The 20,543-nt window shown below is 39.4% G+C and overlaps 1 protein-coding gene across 2 annotated transcripts in view; it reads left to right on the forward strand.

Annotated features, from left to right (window-relative positions):
• Window positions 1-20,543, forward strand: part of CRYBG1 (crystallin beta-gamma domain containing 1) — a 150,640-nt gene that overhangs the window by 117,403 nt on the left and 12,694 nt on the right. For both annotated transcript variants that reach the window (XM_075923953.2, XM_075923954.2), the window contains 6 exons: window positions 7,893-8,019; window positions 8,851-8,883; window positions 11,227-11,339; window positions 11,677-11,806; window positions 12,317-12,456; window positions 19,512-19,635. In XM_075923953.2, coding sequence (XP_075780068.2) covers window positions 7,893-8,019; window positions 8,851-8,883; window positions 11,227-11,339; window positions 11,677-11,806; window positions 12,317-12,456; window positions 19,512-19,635 — 667 coding nt within the window. The remainder of the gene's footprint in view (window positions 1-7,892; window positions 8,020-8,850; window positions 8,884-11,226; window positions 11,340-11,676; window positions 11,807-12,316; window positions 12,457-19,511; window positions 19,636-20,543) is intronic.

A 20,543-nucleotide genomic window follows, 5' to 3' on the forward strand; every position in this document is an offset into this window, starting at 1 on the left:
CTCAACAAGTAGCATGACAAATTATAAACATTCCTCCTACTTAGTTTGACCACATGTAAACTGTGGGGGAGGGTTTGATCCGTTTGATATCTTAAGTAAAATATTTTTATTTTAGTTGCTATGGGAAAATAAAATAAAAATTGAATTAAGGTTTATTTTTCACTCTATGCTTGTCTTTTTGGCTAGTATACAATGATGCTTTCCTCTGGAAATATAATTGCTCTGCTTCAAGCCTTCAGGCTAATCCCTTGCTAGGACAAGTATTTTCTACAGCAGTATGTTTTGGAAAGACAAACAAGGGTTAGTTGGAATGTTCCAAGATACGCTGAATTAATGTGAGCGATAGCACTGGAGGAATTTCAGACACACTAGTGCTTGATTCTCCCACCCCAACAGATAGCTAATTTGCATTGAAAGATCCCTCCTGAAACTCAGCCTGCACTATCTTTATGAAAGCAAAACTCCTTTTTGATATAAGTGTGAATTCTGCAAGTATAAGGGCAATAGAATTGAGCTCACTGACTTAGCTGCAAGCATTGTTTTTAAGGAATGCATTTTTTTTAACCATTTTAGATATTGTTGCAGCCCTTTTTACCTGACAGGTTTTGCACCCTCTCAGCCCCTTTTGTACTTTTGGGTACGCAGAGGAATAAAATATGAGAGCCAGTCTCCTCCATCCTAACCTGGATTAGACCTCCAGTCATTGCCTCTCCACAGCCACAGGGTGAAAATCTGATCTCCTGTGCAGTAGGAAGGGACTCCTCCTGACTTCAGCTTTTCACCATTTTTAGCTTTTTAAGAATATCTCCTATTCTGTTGAGGAAAATATTGTTAACCTCAAATACAAAGGTTTTACTGTCTCAGATGATGGGTATGCAGGGGTAGCTGTAAACTAATTTTTATCACATCTAGTTGCTGCCAACTCCTCCTGCAATCTCTCCCATGCATATTCTGTTCATCTAAATAACTACTTAATACTATTGAACAGTTAATTCAGATACCATGACTGTTACCAAAGGGCTAGCAGACTTTTTTTTGCAGTTACATACATATTGTTTCCTATGGATAATAGGGTGTCCATGGGATTTTTTTTAACTTGCTAAACTACTACAAGTTGAACCTCTCCATTGTGACACACCCGGGACCTGATTAGTACTGAACCAAAGAACTGGCCACAGGAGATCAGTATTGTCTAGCAGCATTACCAACACTTCTACCACTCACTGGCTTTTAGAAGGTATTTGGAGGTAAATTAGAGCTAAATAACAGCATAGAATAGTGAGAGCCAGGACTGGCAGCTGTAAACAAACTTTATGGGTCCACGGAAAAGTTGGCAATACACATAAGTGGACAGCTAACTAAAATTTTGCCGTACCAGAGAGTGCTAGACTAGCAAGATTTAATCTGTAGTAATTAACATTTCAGATGAACACTGCAGAAACATTTTAAAAAAAAATAATCTTCAGTAAACCAAACCATATTCGTAATGAATATTTGTTTTATAAAGTATTAGGTATCTTTTTGGGAGTACAGATTATATTTCTTCCCTTGCAAAAAAACTATTATTTTATGGCAGTGGTGTAAAATATGAAATATGGGGTACATGAAAGCTGCTAAATTCACTTGGTTTTGAATGTCAGGTTGTCCTACCCTGGAGAATGTACAGCTGGAAAACAACCATTTTCCCATACTTTTACTCATTTGCTTCAGATCTGAAAACCTGGAAGAAGCACATTTAATTGAACAGTGTGCAGTTCATCTTCGGGCCTAGTGAATCAATATATGTATTGAGACAGCAGACTAAGGTGTGCATCAAATGCAAACATGTGGGCATTTGTCCACTAAGAATTCAAAGCTGCCAACTCATTTCACATAGGCCACTGAACAGATAGTAAATGGTAACAGCTTTTGGCCAAAAACCCCTTCCAAATTTGAATCTGTATCTCAAAGACCACGTTGTTTAGCTATGTCAAAGGCAGAATAAGAGCACTTGGACTGGTTTAATCAGGCTGCAGTTTTATATTAGATGAGGGACTGTCTGGCAGAAAAAAGTGAGCTTTGCTGGCAGATCCATCTTCATTCAGTATCATCTTGGGGGAGGGCTTCTGCCAGCCCCCCTCTTTTTCTATATTTGTCCCTCAGCTCTTCTATTGCTGGGACCTTGTCTTTACCTCCCCTCCCCCACCACACTGACCAAGGGTTATGGTGGGCTATTGGAAAGAGGGGTTGGCTCCCTGTCATACCAGACATGAGAACACCTAAACTACCTGCTCCCATTTAACTTTTAACACCTCCTTTTAAGTCCTTTACCAAGCCCATCACTCTCCCCTTTCCCTGTGGAGCACCTGCACTAGACATCCACCCTTGATCCACACTTGATCCCTTCCCTACTCACCGTGGCAAAATCCCCTTTGAGCCAGCTGTAGAGGTTGTGAAAATCCCCTCCCTGCACACTCATACTACCTAAGGTGGGGGAGGGAGACTTTTTTGGGTTGGGGGCTACTGACCCACAGCAAAATCAGTTGGGGGCAGTACACAAAAAAAAGGGGGGGGGGAGGCAGAACCTCACTGTCATGGCCCCGACTGAGAGAGACATTCCCCTCACACACTAGAGCCCACAGGAGCCCAGTCTAGTAGATTTTGTGTGCTCCAGCCCCGTGATGGGACAGTGGGGTGGCTGGAGTGCCAGTGCCAGCTCCCAATGCTGGGGTTATGGGGCCTGAGTCTTGGGGACTGGAGCCAGGCAAACTGGGGGCCTCCTGAGGTGCCCTACCCCTGACCTAAGGCAATCTGGAGGTGAGGGGAAAAATTCCTTGCCAGCCCTCCTAGAAAGGAACAGCTAGCTGAGCCCATAGCAAGTAGTGACCAAACCTGATACGTCCTCCACTCAGGAGGAAGGAGAATGGGTATTGCTCCACCTGATCCAGGGATAAGGAGTTTCTCCCTTCTAAATTCCCTCTTTTGAACTTCCTCCTTTTGAACTTCTGGTCCTTGGTGATGAATCAGTCCGGCCATGCTGACCCTCTCCCACTTTTTGTAGCAACTTCTGAGCCTTGCTCCCTCTCCTGGCCATAAAGAGCTATTCCCTCTTCTTTAGCAAGCCAGATAATGCCCCCACCCTCTTCACTTCAATCTAGCAGTTCACGATCAACTAGCAGTTTTCTGGGCTATTGAAATGGAAATACCATTAATTAGGCTGCTATGCTATAGATGCAGTTTGTTAAACTTTTAAATAGTTCTAATACCTTTTTAGAGTAAATATGTAATTTTTGTAAACAAAGATGCAAACATTTCAGTGTTCTTAAATAAGTTTTTTTCAAGAATGACATGTAATGTTTTCAGTTACGCTGTTCTCAAAAATTACATGTCTGTTTCTAAAGTTTACTTTCACTGTTGCATATACTATACTGTAAACAAATTGGAATAAAACACCACTGTTTATTGCATGCTTCAAAAACAAATAATTACTGGATTCATTCATTTTCCAAAAACCATCCCAGCAAAATGTGTTAGAAAACCCAGGAAATAACTATTTTGTCATCTGAAAAGAGAAACTTTATTAAACTAAAAGTTCCACTTTGCTTTCTTAAGTGAGCTTTGCTATCTGTTTCCATGTTGGCAGCTACCCAGTTGGCTGAAAATGGAAGCATTTAGCTGCAAAAGGTAACACCCTTAAAACAAGTTTAAACAGATACTAAACGAGTTTCTTGCGAGTGTACAGTTTTTCTAATTTCCTGCTTAGTTTGTACTCATCAACCTCACAATCAATATTTGTTTTAAAAATAATAAAATTAACTTTTTATTCAGTCTTATTTATCAAATACAAAGAATTTAAAATAAGGTTTATTTGAAGTGGTTATTGCTCCCTAGAAAGGTTTTTATTACAGACTGTTGTAGGGATATAGGAACTAATCCTGAGTGGTTCACAAGGACCCACATTTCTCAGTCAGTTACCCATGATGGTTCTTTTTTTTTTTTTCATTCAGGTTCGCAACCTGAGGTTCATGTTATATTCCCAGCTACTTCTGGGCTATCCAGACCCAGTAGCTGCAATGTATTTTCTTTAATACTATGCTTAGAAACAAAGTCCTGATGACTTTTTTTTTTTTTTCTTTTTATGCTTTTTTTTTTTTTTTGCATATAGACCTTGCCCCAGTTATGTTGGGCTTTGTAATTTTGAGACTGGAATACTGTGGTGCACCTTAGAGAGTGATTTACTTGAAGATCACTCAAGCTTCAGCTAGTGCACAATATGTACTTCCAATGATCATGTTACTCCCCCTCAGTTTGCACTGGATTTCAGCTGATTTCTGAGTGTTCTTAAAGGTGTTTGTTTTGATCTGGAAACCCACTAATGGGGCCCTGATTCAGAAAACCACTTAAGCACACAGGTAGGTCACTTCCTGTTAAGCACAGCACCGATTTACTCAAGTCCCATTGACTTCAGAGGAACTTAATCATATGCGCAAAATTTAAGAACATTAAGTGCTGCCACGAATAGGGATGCTTCCCTGAATCAGGACTCTGGTTTGTTCTTGGATACTTCATGTGAGATACCACGATGCCAGCTGATATGCTAAAGCATACAATCCTCTTTACCTGCCTGGGAAATGGAGGGGGAGTAGTTTTGCAATAGTATGGAAAGATGTTCAAGAGATCTGACATGTATTAACACTCCCACTTAGATTTAATATCACACATACTTATTTTCATGATAGTAAATTTAGCTTGAAATAACTTGACATAATTTGAGAACATTTTAAAAAATGGGATAATTCATAAAGTTTAGTGATATCCAGATGTTTGTGTAATCAAAAGGCTAGTAAACATCTGTTTGAGAAATTGGCCTAGGCAGTTTCATTTTCAAAGCTTTTGGTATATGTGACCTATAGGTACACCCTGTAAACATTATTAACCTTGTGGTTAGTTTACCATACATATCTATGCCACTTTGATTAAATAATTTTAAAATGACTTGGGTGTTTATTCTGGAATATTCCTTAAATGGTTCGTGAATAGCATGTTAAAAGACTCAGTTATAGATGAGTCAGAAGGAGAGGTAACGTAAAGGATTATACAAATGTGCTCACCATGGACAAAGCTTGTGTACCACCAGTTTTATGTATTTTGTTCTCCTTGTGTCAAATCCTCTGCTGGGAGAAATCAACATGACTTCATTGAAGTCAGTGGAGCTGTCCCACTTTACATCTGCTGAGAATCAGACCCCTTATGCTTTGAATAATAGCTCTGTCATTAGAAACCATAAAATGATTTCCCTCTACTGAAGAACGGAGAAATTGCATATAATAGAAGTTGCTTTACAGTGAAGTAAATGTAAATTCCTTATTTCAATGCATGATGGTATGAAAACTGCTGGTTTGGGCATTGTGACTTGGTGAAATTCTAGGGAAGGGGTCATATTCATAAGTAGGTTTCAATGCAATTGAACATGAGCTCACAGTATGATATGCTAAGAGTGCAAAAGCAATTTTGGGATGTATAAACAAGTACTGAAATGTAGGGCAATGTTATTACCATTGCATACAGTTTTAGCGAGGCTGTTATTGGAATACTGTGTCTAGTTCTGGTCTTGCAGTTGAGAAATGATATTGACAAATAGAAAAAGGTTCAAGAAAAGGTTTAAAAAATTATTTGCTATCTGGAAAATCTGCCTTACACAAAAGAGAATTTTTTTTAGTCTCTGTCTTATAACAAAAAGAAGGTTAATAACTGCAAGTGCACATCATGGGGAGACATCTTATAGTAGAGGCTCCTTTAATGTAGTAGACAAATTAATAACAAGATTCAAGGAAGCTGGATGTATTCAGAGAACAAATAAATTGCACATTTTTTTATCAGTGAGAGAAATTACCCAATGGAACAACTTGTGCATATGGTGGATTCCCCATCACTTGAATTCTTTAAATCAAGTTTTGATGTCTTTCTAGAACATGTTCTTGCTGAATTAGAAGTTATAGGCTTGAAGTAGAAATCACTTGATGAAATTCTGTGCTCTTTTATATGCATGTGGTGGGACATAAAGCCTTTGAATCTGTATTTCACTTTGTTAGTGTGACATAGTGGGGGTACTTGCTGGGCTGTGGTGACCTCTGCTGTCTGGAGCAAGACCCAGCAGGGAAAACCTCATTATGCAAAGGTGACTCAAAAAACATGTCTGACCTGCGGCCCCCCATGGGGAGAAACAAAGGGAGGTGGAATGCTGCCCTGGCTGTGGGCAGGGCTGGAAGAGGGGAAGTGAGTTCCTGGCTGGAAGGCAGGGAAGAAGGAACTGGGGAGGGGGCTGGGACTCCCCTATCTCAAGGGAGGCACTGAGGCCTCTTAGCCCCAGTTCCTGTAAGGAGATTACATCTGTGCTGCGCTGTGCTGGAGGAACAATAAACAACCTCCATTCTACTGGCTGGTGAAGTCTGTTCATGCCATTTCGGGGTGCAGGAGATGGGAAATCCCGACGCGTCGTCACAGTTAGCAATTAGTTTTGTGGGAGAAAGTCATTCCTGCTTGGGAGCCTATGCCTTAGCAGGAAGGAGACTGTACTCTAGCAGAGTTTTGTAAATGAGCCATTTTGTTGGGTCTGGTGTCATGTTAAAAAAAAACCTTATTCAGTCAGGTTCATTTTTATTAAATTCATAATATGTTATTGCCTCATAATATCCTTAATGCTTCTGTTTGACATGCAAAAAATTGCTACCCAAAATTCTCACATTTTACAAGAGAAGAACTAAGATCATAAATACAAATTGTAGAAGCAGCTACATAATAAAAGCTTTCAATTTGAAAAACCTCAACATATTCTCTCTGATTGGGGACAATAGAATTGAGCATCTCACCAGACTTAAAGTCTTCTGTGTCTTGCAGTAGCTAAGTTGAAGAGAGTGTTGAAATTTCTTGTTTTTCCCAAAATCTTACATATAGCACGTCCATAGTGCAAAAGCATCAGCATTATTATTATTATTGGGCACTTTTTAAAGTGTAATACCTCTTTTGAGTTGCCTGGTGCAATATGGGAGCCTGATTCCGAGTGCTGCCAGCAAAGTGTTGAACACTCTGAGCTCTCAGTGAAACCTGCAGTAGCAGAAAGGGCTCTGCAGTGTGGTCCTGGGCAGTTAAAATTGTTGAGGCAATGTACTATTTCTTTTAATTTTGTTTTTTTACGGCATACCTGTTAAATACTATTAAACTGTTTAGTTATTTAACAGTGCACCATTTGCCTTTTGGAAATACCAATAACATTAAGGCTACGTCTACACTGGCCCCTTTTCCGAAAGGGGCATGTTAATTTCACAGGTCGTAATAGGGAAATCCGCGGGGGATTTAAATATCCCCGCGGCATTTAAATAAAAATGTCCGCCGCTTTTTTCCGGCTTTTAGAAAAGCCGGAAAAGAGCGTCTACACTGGCCCCGATCCTCCGGAAAAAAGCCCTTTTCCGGAGGATTTCTTATTCCTACTTTGAAGTAGGAATAAGAGATCTTACGGAAAAGGGCTTTTTTCCGGAGGATCGGGGCCGGTGTAGACGCTCTTTTCCGGCTTTTCTAAAAGCCGGAAAAAAGCGGCGGACATTTTTATTTAAATGCCGCGGGGGATATTTAAATCCCCCGCGGATTTCCCTATTACGACCTGTGAAATTAACATGCCCCTTTCGGAAAAGGGGCCAGTGTAGACGAGCCCTAACTGTTTCTTGTATTACTTGATGATTACCTGTTCTGTGAATTCCCTCTGGAGCACCTGGCATTGACTGCTTTCATAAGGTTGAATATTGGGCCAGATGGGCCTTTGGCCTCACCCAGTGTGGCCATTCTTATATTCTTAAAACTTTAGACAATAATGAATATTCACCAGTGTTCTGAAAAACAATTTTTGGTATCTCTTTCAGGTGGGTGCTCTATGAGAATCCTGACTTCACAGGAGAGCAGTACATACTTGATAAAGGACTGTATCCCAGCATTGAGGCCTGGGGGGCCAAGAATAGTAAGATCTCTTCAGTTCAGCCCATAGTTGCAGTAAGGAAAGATTTTTTTTTATTTTATTTTTTTGGTATTACTGTGTTTCATATAAGGATGTTGAATATTGAGTAATTTACTAGTCGATGGAATTTCCATTGACTAGTTGATAGGCACTTTCGCATTCCTTCTTTGAAATGTCTGAGAGCCCCCTGACTCTGGGCTGCACACGGGTGCCAGCTTTCAAATATACAAGAGTCCCCGGCGAGGACTTTTGTGCATTTCAAAGTGGAAGCGTCCTCATGGAGCCTGGTGTTAGCGGGGGACTCAGAGTCCCCTGCTGACCCTGGGCTCCATTCTGCACTGCTGCTTTGAAATGCTACGTGGAGCCGTCCCCAGCTGACCCCAAGCTCCGTGTGGCATTTCCCCAGAACCTGGGTTCAGCTGGGGACTCCCCAGCTGACTCTAGGCTCTGCGCTCCACGCTGGAACCCGGGATCAGCTGGGGAGTCCCCAGCTGACCCCAGGCGCCACGCAAACGCCACAGCGATGTTTCAAAGCAGTGCCGCACGGAGCTCACCCTGGGCTCCATGCAGCACTGCCACTTTGAAGTACCCCCTATTTCCCAACCACCTTTGCTGCCTGTATTTAATAGAGCAGCAAAGGAGAGGGGGAGGGAATTGACTATCCAATAAGTATTTATTTATCAGCTAGTCAACTAGTCTTTAACATCCGTAGTTTCATATATTTCTGCCAAGCAATTGTAGTTATTTATCCTCTTTTTCTAATGAAATTTAAGTTTGCTTAATTTCATAAAGCCATGCATTTTATTAACGCCTTTGCATTATTTCATCACTTTTAATACCTGTTTTTTGTTTTCTAAATGTTTTAGGATACCATTGGTAGCCAAATGGGGAAATTCAAGGTAATCCCTTTTCTAAATTTGTAAAATAAATATACTCTAGCTGTCATGTGTAATGCATATAAATAAAAAAAATCAGTCATTCTGTCAAATGGTAATTTGATCAAATCACTAAAATATCTAAGCACCCAAGCAAATGGCTGAGATGTCAGAATAGTTGATTAGAATGGAGTTTGCTACATCTCATCAAAGTTTAGAGAACCTGTAAGGTTGAGTAGCTGCCAATACTAATAGTTGCATACCATTGTGTTCCTTTTTATGAGAGAAGTGAATATTCTCTGGCTCCATTATCTTTAGCTCCTCATTTCTGCTTAGCTTTCCCCCTGTGCTCTTCTACACTCATGCTGTTTATTTGATTTCCTGACCTTCTAGTATTTAAAAACTTGAGGCGCAAAGGGGCTGTTGGTGCAATATCACGTATTTTAAAATTAAGTACAGAAGTCAGGAAATGCAAAGTTAATACAACATTTCCTGATTTCTGTGAACTTAAGTTCTGAATATTAACAGTGAATTAACAGTTTCTTCTTTTTGATTCAGTGCCCACTAACTTAAAACTTCGTAAGAAAAATATTACAACTGAGTGAAAATTGAAGGGAGAGGAAATAGAAACCCTTTCTCATCCATAAATAAAGCATAGTGTTAGCTATTTTTAGCAAGCAATATTAGAAAAAACTTGCCTTTGGCACTATGTGATGCAACTGATCAGTCTTAAAAACTCTTCCTTTGCTGCTTGAGTGTTCCAACTTTTTTCAGTATCCTGAAAATATACCTTGAAAATAGTTCGATGGATTAGTACCCTAGTTCAAATTTTTGCAACCCCTACCCTCTCAAATTATGTCCTCAGTGGAATTACACAGATGAAACAGGCCATAAGCTGCAGGTTGCAGAACTAGACCTGGAATTAGAATTTAGGTAACAATTCAAGCTATGAGGGAATCTAGGTTGGAATCTTTCCGTCTCTCATAGCTCTCTGGGGCTATCCTACTTTAAAGAGTAGTAAAATCTTTGTGTCGGAGGGGTAGCCTTGTTAGTCTGTACCTGCAAAAATGACAAGTCTTGTGGCACCTTTAAAGATTAACAGATTTATTTTGACATAAGCTTTCATGGGTAAAAACTACTTTCTAAGATGCATAAAATAAATAAAATAAAACTTTGTGACTCTGAAGCAAGGAGATATGACTCTGAACATGCAGAAGATACTTAATGGATTTCAGATGGCTTTTAAAAATGAAAAAAAATGTTTTCGTCCTTTTAATAAAAAGAAATCATGTACAGATCAAACTTGAAAAAGTTTTTAGACTAAATGCTGAAATAGCACAAAGTCGTGGGTTGGTGAGAGGAAGAAGTCTTATCTGATATGATTTGCATCTTTTGCTGATATTGTGCCTTATCTAAGCCCTGCTGAATACAGCTCTATTTATTTAGCTTTTAGGGAAAGAAATATCCCATGGATTTTTATTGCCCAGCCCCGTGCACATTTTTGAAAAATTGTCTGCATCTGCATATTATATTCATCTAAACAGATTCTTAAGTGAAATAAGGAAACATTGGACATATGTTTTCTTTGGGGACGTAGTCTTTTTGTTGCACATTATATTCCTCTTGTGAGAAACTTCTACGTGCCTGATGTGTTCCTGTTTTAAGTGTGAATAAATTTAGCATAACTATTATACGGATGATTTCTGTGTGATTAGGTTAAATTATTGGATCAACTATCTTCCTACAGTAATTAATATAAATAAAACTCTGTGTGGCTTTCAGGTTAGGGTGAAATTTTAAATAAGATAAAGGTTTTGTAATATAAATTACACAACTGCATCTAGAGCAGTACAAATACAGTCTTTCTAATCTGGGAATTTATACCCATCATCGTGGTATCTGTGCCTTCCAAAGTTCATATAATGCTTGTATTCTCAGAAATCAGGTTGTTTTGACATGTGAGTGAAAGGGAAAATGTATTTCTAAGATTAAGCTGAATAAAGAACTAGGACAGATGAGCTTATAGACCATTTATAATTCTTACCTTACAAGAAAGTTTTAAAAATCTACTCTGGCACATATTTAAAGAGTTTCACTGTTTACTAATAGTTGTTAAATTGCTTTTCTGAAAAAGACTGTGAGGTAAACAGATTGAAAATTATTTTCTGCGGTAAGTCATTCAGCAACATACAAAACAATTCATGTGGATGATAAAATATGTAATGTTAATTTTGCAAAACTGAAGGCTTCAGGATTTTTAAATGCATTTGAATATAACCATGAATGAAGGTAATGTTTGACTTATCTAGTTGAATGTGTTGAATCGTTATTAAATACCCTGTTAATCCTATGCTATGATTTTTAAAGGTCCAGCTATTTTCAGAGCCAGAATTCAAAGGTGACAGTCAAATATTTGAGAAAAATACCAGTTATATTGATGATTCATTTGCTACAAAGTCTTCAAAAGTGTTGGGTGGCAAGTAAGTACAGAATTGATTTTTGCAAAATCATTGAAATAGTAAAGAATTTTTAAAATCACAATATTATAATTTTCTGAAATGGGAAGTAGGTGAAGGATCCAGTTTTACATACTAACATTGGAGTTAAATGAAAAAATGTTTTGCAGTTAATCATGTCGATTTTTAATGCTCGGATACCTCTAAAGTTTGTCATATTTCAGCTTACTTCTATTAAACATTTCAATGTGATTTAAAATGAGTGCTTATTTACATGCTAAGGAACATTGGAAAGCATTGGCAGATTTTGGTTGAGGTGGAATGCTTTAGTTATCAGACTTTTTTCTTTCTCTTCCTGCAGTTGGATTGCTTATGATAAAGAAGATTTCTGTGGTAATCAGTATGTGTTAGAAGAAGGAGCCTATCCTAATCTTTCTGCAATGGGATGTGCACCCCAAACAAGCCTTAAATCTCTACGTGTTATAAACATTGTAAGGATAACTGAACAAATACACACACACAGTGGGAGTATATAACTTCTCATTAATGCATGTAATCTGTAGCATTAATCAACTTTTGCTTATCAGTTAATCAACGACACTTTTACATCCCTAATCTAGATGTATGTGTAAGCTCTACTGGACTTTACTAAGTGACAGTTCATCATGGGAAAGCTGAGAATTCTGTCAATGTTTTAGGCCTTAACAATCATTTTAAAGCTGCTTTTTTTGTGTGTTCGAAAGTCAGAATTCCCCAGTGATTTTCAACTAAAAATGGTTAATTAAATCAATGAGTTTAATTAAAATTTGTCTGAAAACACAGTTGAGTGCATAGAAACACACGAATTTGTGCATATGTATTGCCACAAGAAGAAAAAAATGGTTTTGGAATGTCTAATCTTCAAATCTGCAAGAGTGTAGGGAATCTTTGTAGTTTAATGTTCATGGTGACAATCTGAAGTGCTGTAAATGTGTTAAATTGGACCCTTTCTTTTAATACAGGAGCTTTCTGAACCATGCATAGCCCTCTTTGAAAAGGAAGGTTTCAAAGGGAAGAAAATGGAGTTCACGGCGGAAGTCTTAAATCTCCAGTTCCTAGGATACAATCCTCAAGTAGCTTCTGTTGAAGTTTTTGGTGGCACGTAAGTTAAATGTATTACTTTTATGGAAATTAATTACACAATAAATAATGAAAAAATCCTTTGAAGTGAAAACCCATTGCAGTATTAACTTTACAATACATTGTTAATCTTATTTCTGTTTACTGAGCTGAGTGTTAAGGCCTACTTGCTACAAATATATATATTTATACAAGATAAGTTTATTGGACTGGAAGGGCTTTGCATCTTGTAGGAAGTAGGGATATACAATCCTATTAAAAATGGAAACTGGTTAATTATATGTTTAACCAGGTAACTGGCCCGCGGGTGTGGGCTGCTCTGGCTGGGCCAGGTGCTGGTTAAATGATTATCCTAGTAAGCATACCAGTAAGGCAATGCTTACTGGATAACTGGTTTAACTGGTTACCCCCTTTACATTCCTAGTCAAAAGCAGGACTTGAGTTCATATAAAATATTGATATAAGAATGGCCACGCTGGGTCAGACTAATAGTGCATCTAACCCAGGAACCTGTCTTCTCACAGTGGCCAGTATCTGAATGAACAGAGCAGGGTAGATGTCACATGATCCAGCCCCTTTTATCCAATCCCAGCTTCTGGCAGTCAGAGGTTTAGGGACACTCAGAAAATGGGGTTGCATCCCGGACCATGTTAGGTCCATCAATAGCTTTTAGCCATCTTCCATCAATTTATCTAATTTTTTTATTGAACCTAGTTATGCTTTTGGCCTTTACAATGTTCCCCAGCATCAAAAGCCACTAGTTGACTGTGTGTTGTATAAAGAAATACTTGCTTGTGTTTGTTTAACTATCCTTCCTGTTACTTTTCATTGGGTGACCTTGTTCATGTGTTCTCTTAAGAGGTAGATAACTCTGCCTTAAGCACTTTTTCTGCAGTATTCATGATTTTATAGACATCTATAATCAGGGCTCGACAAACAATGTAATCTACTCACCCGTGGCAAGTAGATTACGCCCCGGAAGAGCTGGCGCAGAGCAATCCGCGCATGCGCAGAGCTCAGAACTGTGCGGCTGGCGAGCAGGGCTTGCCGCCGCTTGGTGAGCCCTGTCTATAATATCTCCTCACCCTTTGTTTTCTAAGATGAATAGTCTTTAGCTAATTCTGAAGCTAACAGCTATCCTAGGTGAATACCATTTGGCCTGGTGGCTTAATACTGTTTAATTTATCAGGTTGTTCCAAAACACCCTTTATTGTCAGCTCAGTGTGGAACAGTCTTTGGATTCTTTGCCTAAAGAATAACTGAGGTATAATAGGAATCTTTTCCCTCACTGTGAAGACTAATGTAAGAATTAATTTAGATTATTTGCAACTTCTCTAAGAGCTTTTTAGCATCTCAGCCATTTAGTCGCTGCACTAATTAGTTACTAGGCTTCCTGTTTATGTACTTTAAAATAAAATTGTGCTGATAGTTTTGATGTTTTTTTGTTAGTTGCTGTTAATTTTTTTTTTTTTTTGGCTTGCCTAATTATACTTTTATATATGATCTGGAGAAAGGGGTAAACAGCTGACACAATTTGCAGATGATATTAAACTGCTCAAGATAGTTAAGAACCAAGCATATTGTGAAGAGCTTCAAAAGGATCTCACAAAACTAGGTGATTTCACAACAAACTGGCAAATGCATTTTAATGTTGATAAATGCAAAATGATTTAGATACAAAATTATGGGGACTAATTTAGCTATAACCAGTTAGATCTTGGAATCACTGTAGTTAGTTCTCTGAAAACATCCACTCAATGGTCAGCAGCATTCATAAAAGCAAATCGAATGTTAGGAATCATTAAAAAAGGAATAGAGAATAAGACAGAGAATATCTTATTACCTCTTTATAAAACTGTGGTATGCCCACATCTTGAATAATGTGTACAGATGTAGTTGCCTTCTCTCAAAAAAGATATATTGACATTGGAAAAGGTTCAGAAAAGGGCAACAAAAATGAGGGGTTTGGAACGGGTCCAATATGAAAAAAGAGATTAAAAAGACTGGAACTCAGATTAGAAAAGAAGATACTTAAGGGGGAATATGATAGAGGTCTATAAAATCCTGACAGGTAAGGAGAAAGTAAATAAGGAAAAGTTATTTACTTGTTTTCATAACATAAGAACTAAGGGTCTCCAAATGAAATTAATAGGTAGCAGGTTTAAAACAAATAAAATGAAGTATACAGTGCACTGTAACCTGTGGAATTCCTTGCCAGAGTTTGTTGTGAAAACCAAGACTTTAAAAGTGTTAAAAAAAGAACTAGATACATTCATGGAGGTTAGGTCAGTCAATGGCTGTTAGCCAGGATGGGTAGGCATGGTATGGTGTCTCTGGCTTCTGTTTGTCAGAGCCTGGAAATGGATGACAAGAAAGGGATCACTTGAGGATTACCTATCCTATTCACTCCCTGTGGGGCATCTGGCATTGGCCACTGTCGGAAGACAGAATACTAGGCTAAATGAACCTTCGGTCTGACCCAATATGGCCATTCTTCTCTTCTTACTTGACTTGCCAGAGTTTGTACCTTTCTATTTTCCTCCATGTGAGTGAGTGAGTGAGTGAGTGAGTGAGTGAGTGAGTGAGTGAGGGTGAGAGAGAGAGAGAGAGAGAGAGACTGTGGGTGTGATATATATTTTTTCTTATTTGGGATATATGGGTAGTTTGAGCATCTATTATGTTTTTACAGAATTTCTGTGGAGCTTGCAGACATTTCACTCTTGTGATGGTACCATTTTATTTCTGTTTAACGAGCCTCTTTATTTTTTGTTTAATTCTCCTTTTTGAAGTTAAATGCTGTTGTGGTGAGTTTCTTTGGCATTTTTTCCCTGCAAGGATGTTAAATTTAAATACATTATGATTGGTATGACCAAGCAGTTCAGCTATATTCACTTCTTGGACAAGATTTTTTTGCACCAATGAGGACTAAATTAGGAATTGCCTGTCCCCTCTAAAAAGCAGTTATTAATGGTGTCTAGAAATGTTATGTCTGCATCCTGTCCTGACATGTGTTCCTAGGCAGTATAGGGTTAATTGAAATTCCATTATTGTTGGCTCTTTTGGGGTTTTTTAGTCTCTCTAACTTCTCTAGCATTTCACCATTAGTGTCGCCATCCTGGTCAAATTGTAATGTGTAAGGTAATTATCATCTAAATTAAGGCCCATTCACGATGTGTCCAATTTTAGCATAAAAGAAAGAGTTCTGAAGTCTCTCTCTGTAATCTGGTGTTAAAGTCTCTTTGTAGTAAGATGCATGTTGTTAGGTCTTTAAGGGAATGGCCAGTTTCATTAAAATGTAGGCTGGCAGGCTTTTCTGTGTGGAGATATCTGATTTGTGAGTATTAATTCTCTGGCGAAGTGACTGACCAGTTTGTCCAATATACACCACAGAGGGACATTGTTGGCACCTTACGCATTACAAAGACAGCCTCTCCACCTTTTGATATTCGTAGTAACTCCAGTTAAGCCACTTAATTGACGCTTACAATAAGCAATTTCTTCCTTCCTTGTCACTTCCCTCCCCCTCCTCACCCCCACATTCTGTGCTGTGTATCTGATTCGTTATTGAATATTTTGTTTGTTTTTTCATTGTATCCCTCTGTTGCATAATAGTCATGCCTATTAACATAAGAACGGCCGTATTGGGTCAGACCAAAGGTCCATCTAGCCCAGTATCCTGTCTACCGACAGTGGCCAGCACCAGGTGCCCCAGAGAGGGTGGACCGAAGACAATGATCAAGCCATTTGTATCCTGCCATCCCTCTCCAGCCTCTGACAAACCGAGGCCAAGGACACCATTTTATCCCCTGGCTAATAGCCTTTTATGGACCTAACCTTCATGAAATTATCTAGATTCTCTTTAAACTCTATTATAGTCCTAGCCTTCACTTTCAGAATATGATGCACGAAAGCTCATCACCTAATAAACCATCTTGTTAGTCTACAAGTGCTACATGAGTGTTTTTTTCATTTAATCCATAACTTGACATTTACATCTGTTATGCAATTCCCTTAATTATGGCTAGGTGAAGGGTCAGATTTCCATAACAACCAGGTGATTGCTTCATTCTAAAATATTGAAATGAATGGAATGGATTGTCCAGTCTGAATGGATGGATTTTCTTTTTCTTGTTTACAAGACCACCTCTGAGGCCAAAAGCTAATCTGTTTCTTGGCCAAGGAGGAGGAAGTGGTGGTAGTGATTCAGTTAGTGGAAGTATACGTGTACTCCTTAATCTGTTATATGTCTCTTTGTTCCAAATGTTGTCAGCGCTTCCTATCTATGTGCCGTACATTGTATAAATAACTGTCAGCTACTGAACCACCAACACTAGCTTTCTTAGTATCTCCCACCTACTGTTCCTAGCCTCTTGAACAGAGTGTTTCTCTGCACACACTATCTATGCTGATGGGAGAGTTCTCCTGCTGGCATAGATGATCCACCTCCCTGAGAGACAACAGCAAAGTGGACAGAAGAATTCTTCCATTGATTTAATGCTGAATGACCAGGAGTTAAGTCATCATCGTTACTTCTCTTAGGGATGTGGATTTTTCACATCCTGAGAAACGTAGCTATACTCATGTAAACCCCAGGTGCAGACAAGGTATCAGAGTGGTTCATTTTAAAATTAAATTATCTAAGGGGTAGATGGGTGATGGGCTAAGGAGGCACTTAGAAATTAAAGCCGCATTCATTGTACACATTTCATGGGATAGCTATGGCTTCTGAGGAGCCAGTCAGAGTGCAGACAGTGGAGAGAAATGTGCATAATCACTGAAAGGTTATTGAAAAATTATGCCTGTCAGTCTCCTAGCTAAACAGAGCTTAGGAAATTGTTCCTGAGAGGGAACTATACAACTGCCCTGCACTTTGGACCATTCAGAGTAATACAGAATAATAAACACATTCACACCTCCAGTTTTGTCTGTTAGTGTTTTTGCAGCCATAAAGGCAAATCCTGACAGGATCCTGCAAATATAAGACTGCCAGAAAATCTGTGCACATTCCATAGAGTGCCAGGCAGAACTTTTCCATTCCAATTATGTCACGCTCCTACTTTCCACCTTTCCCCTGCCCAAAAAAACAAAACAAAAAACCTGGAGAAGGACATGTTGCAATAGGGCATAAGTGACAGAGATCTGTGTGTGCTTGTGCTTACAAGTACCCCACATTGCAGTTCTCACCTGGATGAGTTGTGGATAGGAAGCTCTTGCAAACCATTATAAAAGTACACAACACAACTGCTCTTGTAGCATATTTACACACCCCTTTCAATTGGCTTCTCTATATGTTTCATGAAATGGCATCACTAAGCGTGAAGTACAATATTTTATGTAGTCTCTAAGGGTATGTCTACACTACAGCGTTATTTCGAAATATCTTACTTCAAAATAGTTACTTTTAAATAGCTTATTTCGAAACAACGCATCTACACACAAAATGCATTTTGAAATAGCGCGTCCACATTGAGTGGAAGCTGAATCACATTTAAGGCTGGCCGGACCCAGGTCCAGCAGGGCATCAGGTCAGGAGTTACTTTGTGTGGCTGCTGCCTGAGGCTATCTGAGACCTGTGCTTAAAGGGACTCCCCTTTGTTCAGCCGGTTCTCAGGTTTCCCTGCTTGCTTGCCTACTTCAATGAGGGACAGCAAAGCATTTTGTCTCTGCGTGCTCTGGTTGCTCTCACTTGGCACACCACAGCACTCTGCAACATGGAGCCAGAGCTGCCCCTGGGCACTCTGGTGCTTCTCGTGGATGCGTTTCTGCGAGCCTGGCTGCACTTTCTGCAGGCTGCCATCCGGGAGGTCCATCTGGGGGCTGTCAGTATCCAGGAGGCCCTGCAGGAGAGCTTCCACCCTGAGGAGCACTAAGAGCCTCCCTGGTCTGCCCCACTGGGGGCTTATGCCTCATTCTTCTCCCTCACGTCCTCCCTCTCTAGCCCCCCCCCCCCATGTCAAATAAAATACATGTATTGTCATGAACACAACTCTATTTAACAAAACTGGGGCAGGAGGGAGAATGAAACTCTGGTGAGACTGGGGAAAGGAGGTGGGAGAGGGGAGGGGGAAACCTGGGAGAAGGGAGCTAGAAGGGGGAAGCAAGGAGCCGAAGGGGGAGAGGAAGCTCAGGGTTGGGAGTGTCGCTGGACCAACTTGATTTTCATGCAAACCTGCTCCTGGGTTCGTATGTGGCCTTTGGTGGCCAGGCTGGCTGCTATCCTGCCATAGACGGCTGCATTCCCCCATGTAGTGCGGAGATCATGGATGTTGGGAGCATCCCCCCCAAACCTGAATAAGGTCCATGATCTCCACCCTGGACCAGGAAGGCACCCACCTTCTCCAGGCCCTGGCAGGCTCCTGCCAGCTGGCAGATTGCTCCTGGGGAGCAGTGGAGGGCTGACTGCCAGTGGTTTGCTGGCTCATGTTTTGGGGCCACTGGGTCAGGGGCAGTGACTGCTGGCTCTGGGCTGGCAGGCATGGAGCTGGCACAAGCACTGTGGCCAGAGTTAACCCCTTTAAGGGCTCTGGGGAGGGAGGGGAGTGTTCTTGGTTGAGGCTGGAGTGGCCACCAGGGCACCTTGGGAAGGCTGAAGGCCCCCTATTTTGATATAAGTGTCTACACAGCACTTATTTTGAAATAGCAATTTCAAAATTGGCGTTATTCCTCGTGGAATGAGGTTTGCCAAATTCGAAATAAGCGCTCCGCTATTTCTAATTTTGAAATAGCAGTTTGGCTGTGTAGACACGAGTGAAGTTATTTCAAAATAACTTTGCTGTGTAGACATACCCTAACCAATTAAAATTATTTATTTCTTTTTAGTATGTAATTTATAAATGAAAAGATTTTAAAACTTGTGCACAAATTTTCCAGTGCTCAAAATCAGATGAATTTATTATTTTGGAGACCACTTGAGAAGAAATATGGTCCTACTTGTTAGCACTATTAACTTAAGCACTATATTTTGGTAACACAAATGTGTCTAAAATATCACTTATTTCAGAAACAGTATTTAATTGGCATTAATACAGATGATGTTTGACAGTTGATAAACGTGAAAGTGTATTTTGTTTTTTTCAGATGGATAATCTATGAATACAGTAATTACAGAGGGCATCAGATGTTGTTGTCACCAAATAAAATCTCAGACTGGCCTAAATTAAGTGGCTATCACCAGATAGGTTCTCTGCGACCTTTATTACAGGTGAGAGAGATGGAGATCTACTTCAAGGTCGGAGAGTTTTCATGAGATCCTCTTTATAGACTTCATTTTTATTGCCCAGTTTCTCATTTTCAATCATTATTTCTAGTACTACACAGTCAAAGGTAACATTAAACATCAGGGTAAAAGAAGGTATTCTTGAAAATTTTGTCTTCAATAATATGCTGATTCTGATGGTACCATTTGGCTTCACAGTACTGCCTCCCAAAATCTGAATTGGTCAGTATGCACAAATTAACCTAAATATGTTATCTTTAAGAAACATACTTTGACTAAATTATAACCATCAGTCAGGATTCTGAACTTCCCACTGGTCACAAGCATTCTGATATATGTATTGTCATGTGCTAGTCTCAGAAATTTGGGGAAATGAAGCTGTTAGTTTTTTGCATACATCAGCCAGAGGCTCTTTCATCTGTGTCAATGGGGAAAAAACCTCAAATCCATTCTCTGTTTATATTATAAACTCTTAAATGTGCAAATTGATTTGTGAATTTAATGTATAGGGTGGAATCGTGATTTTTTTAGAAGGATTAGCTAATTTGAGGGTTTAGCCTGCTTAAATTCTCATGCCTGACTGTCCTGTTATATGCTAACACCAGCTATGCATATTGAATTAGTTTTTATTAAGAAATTAATTCTTCAATTCATGAATCACTTACAATTTGAATAATTAGAAGTGGGCTAGAAATTAAAGTGCCTGATACTGAACAATGAATGTACTGGTTCCGTCTCCTAGAATTGTCCTTGTACAGGCATCAGGCTTGCTTCTGAACTACTTATCATTCTGCAGAGCAGGGATACACATATTTTGATTGCCCTATGACACTGACACAGATTGCTCTTAGCACCTGTTTTTTCTTAGACATTTTTTAAACGCCCCCAGAGAA

The sequence above is a fragment of the Pelodiscus sinensis genome, chromosome 3 (genome assembly GCF_052426305.1).
Source record: "Pelodiscus sinensis isolate ZL-2025 chromosome 3, ASM5242630v1, whole genome shotgun sequence".
Lineage (NCBI taxonomy): Eukaryota > Metazoa > Chordata > Testudines > Trionychidae > Pelodiscus > Pelodiscus sinensis.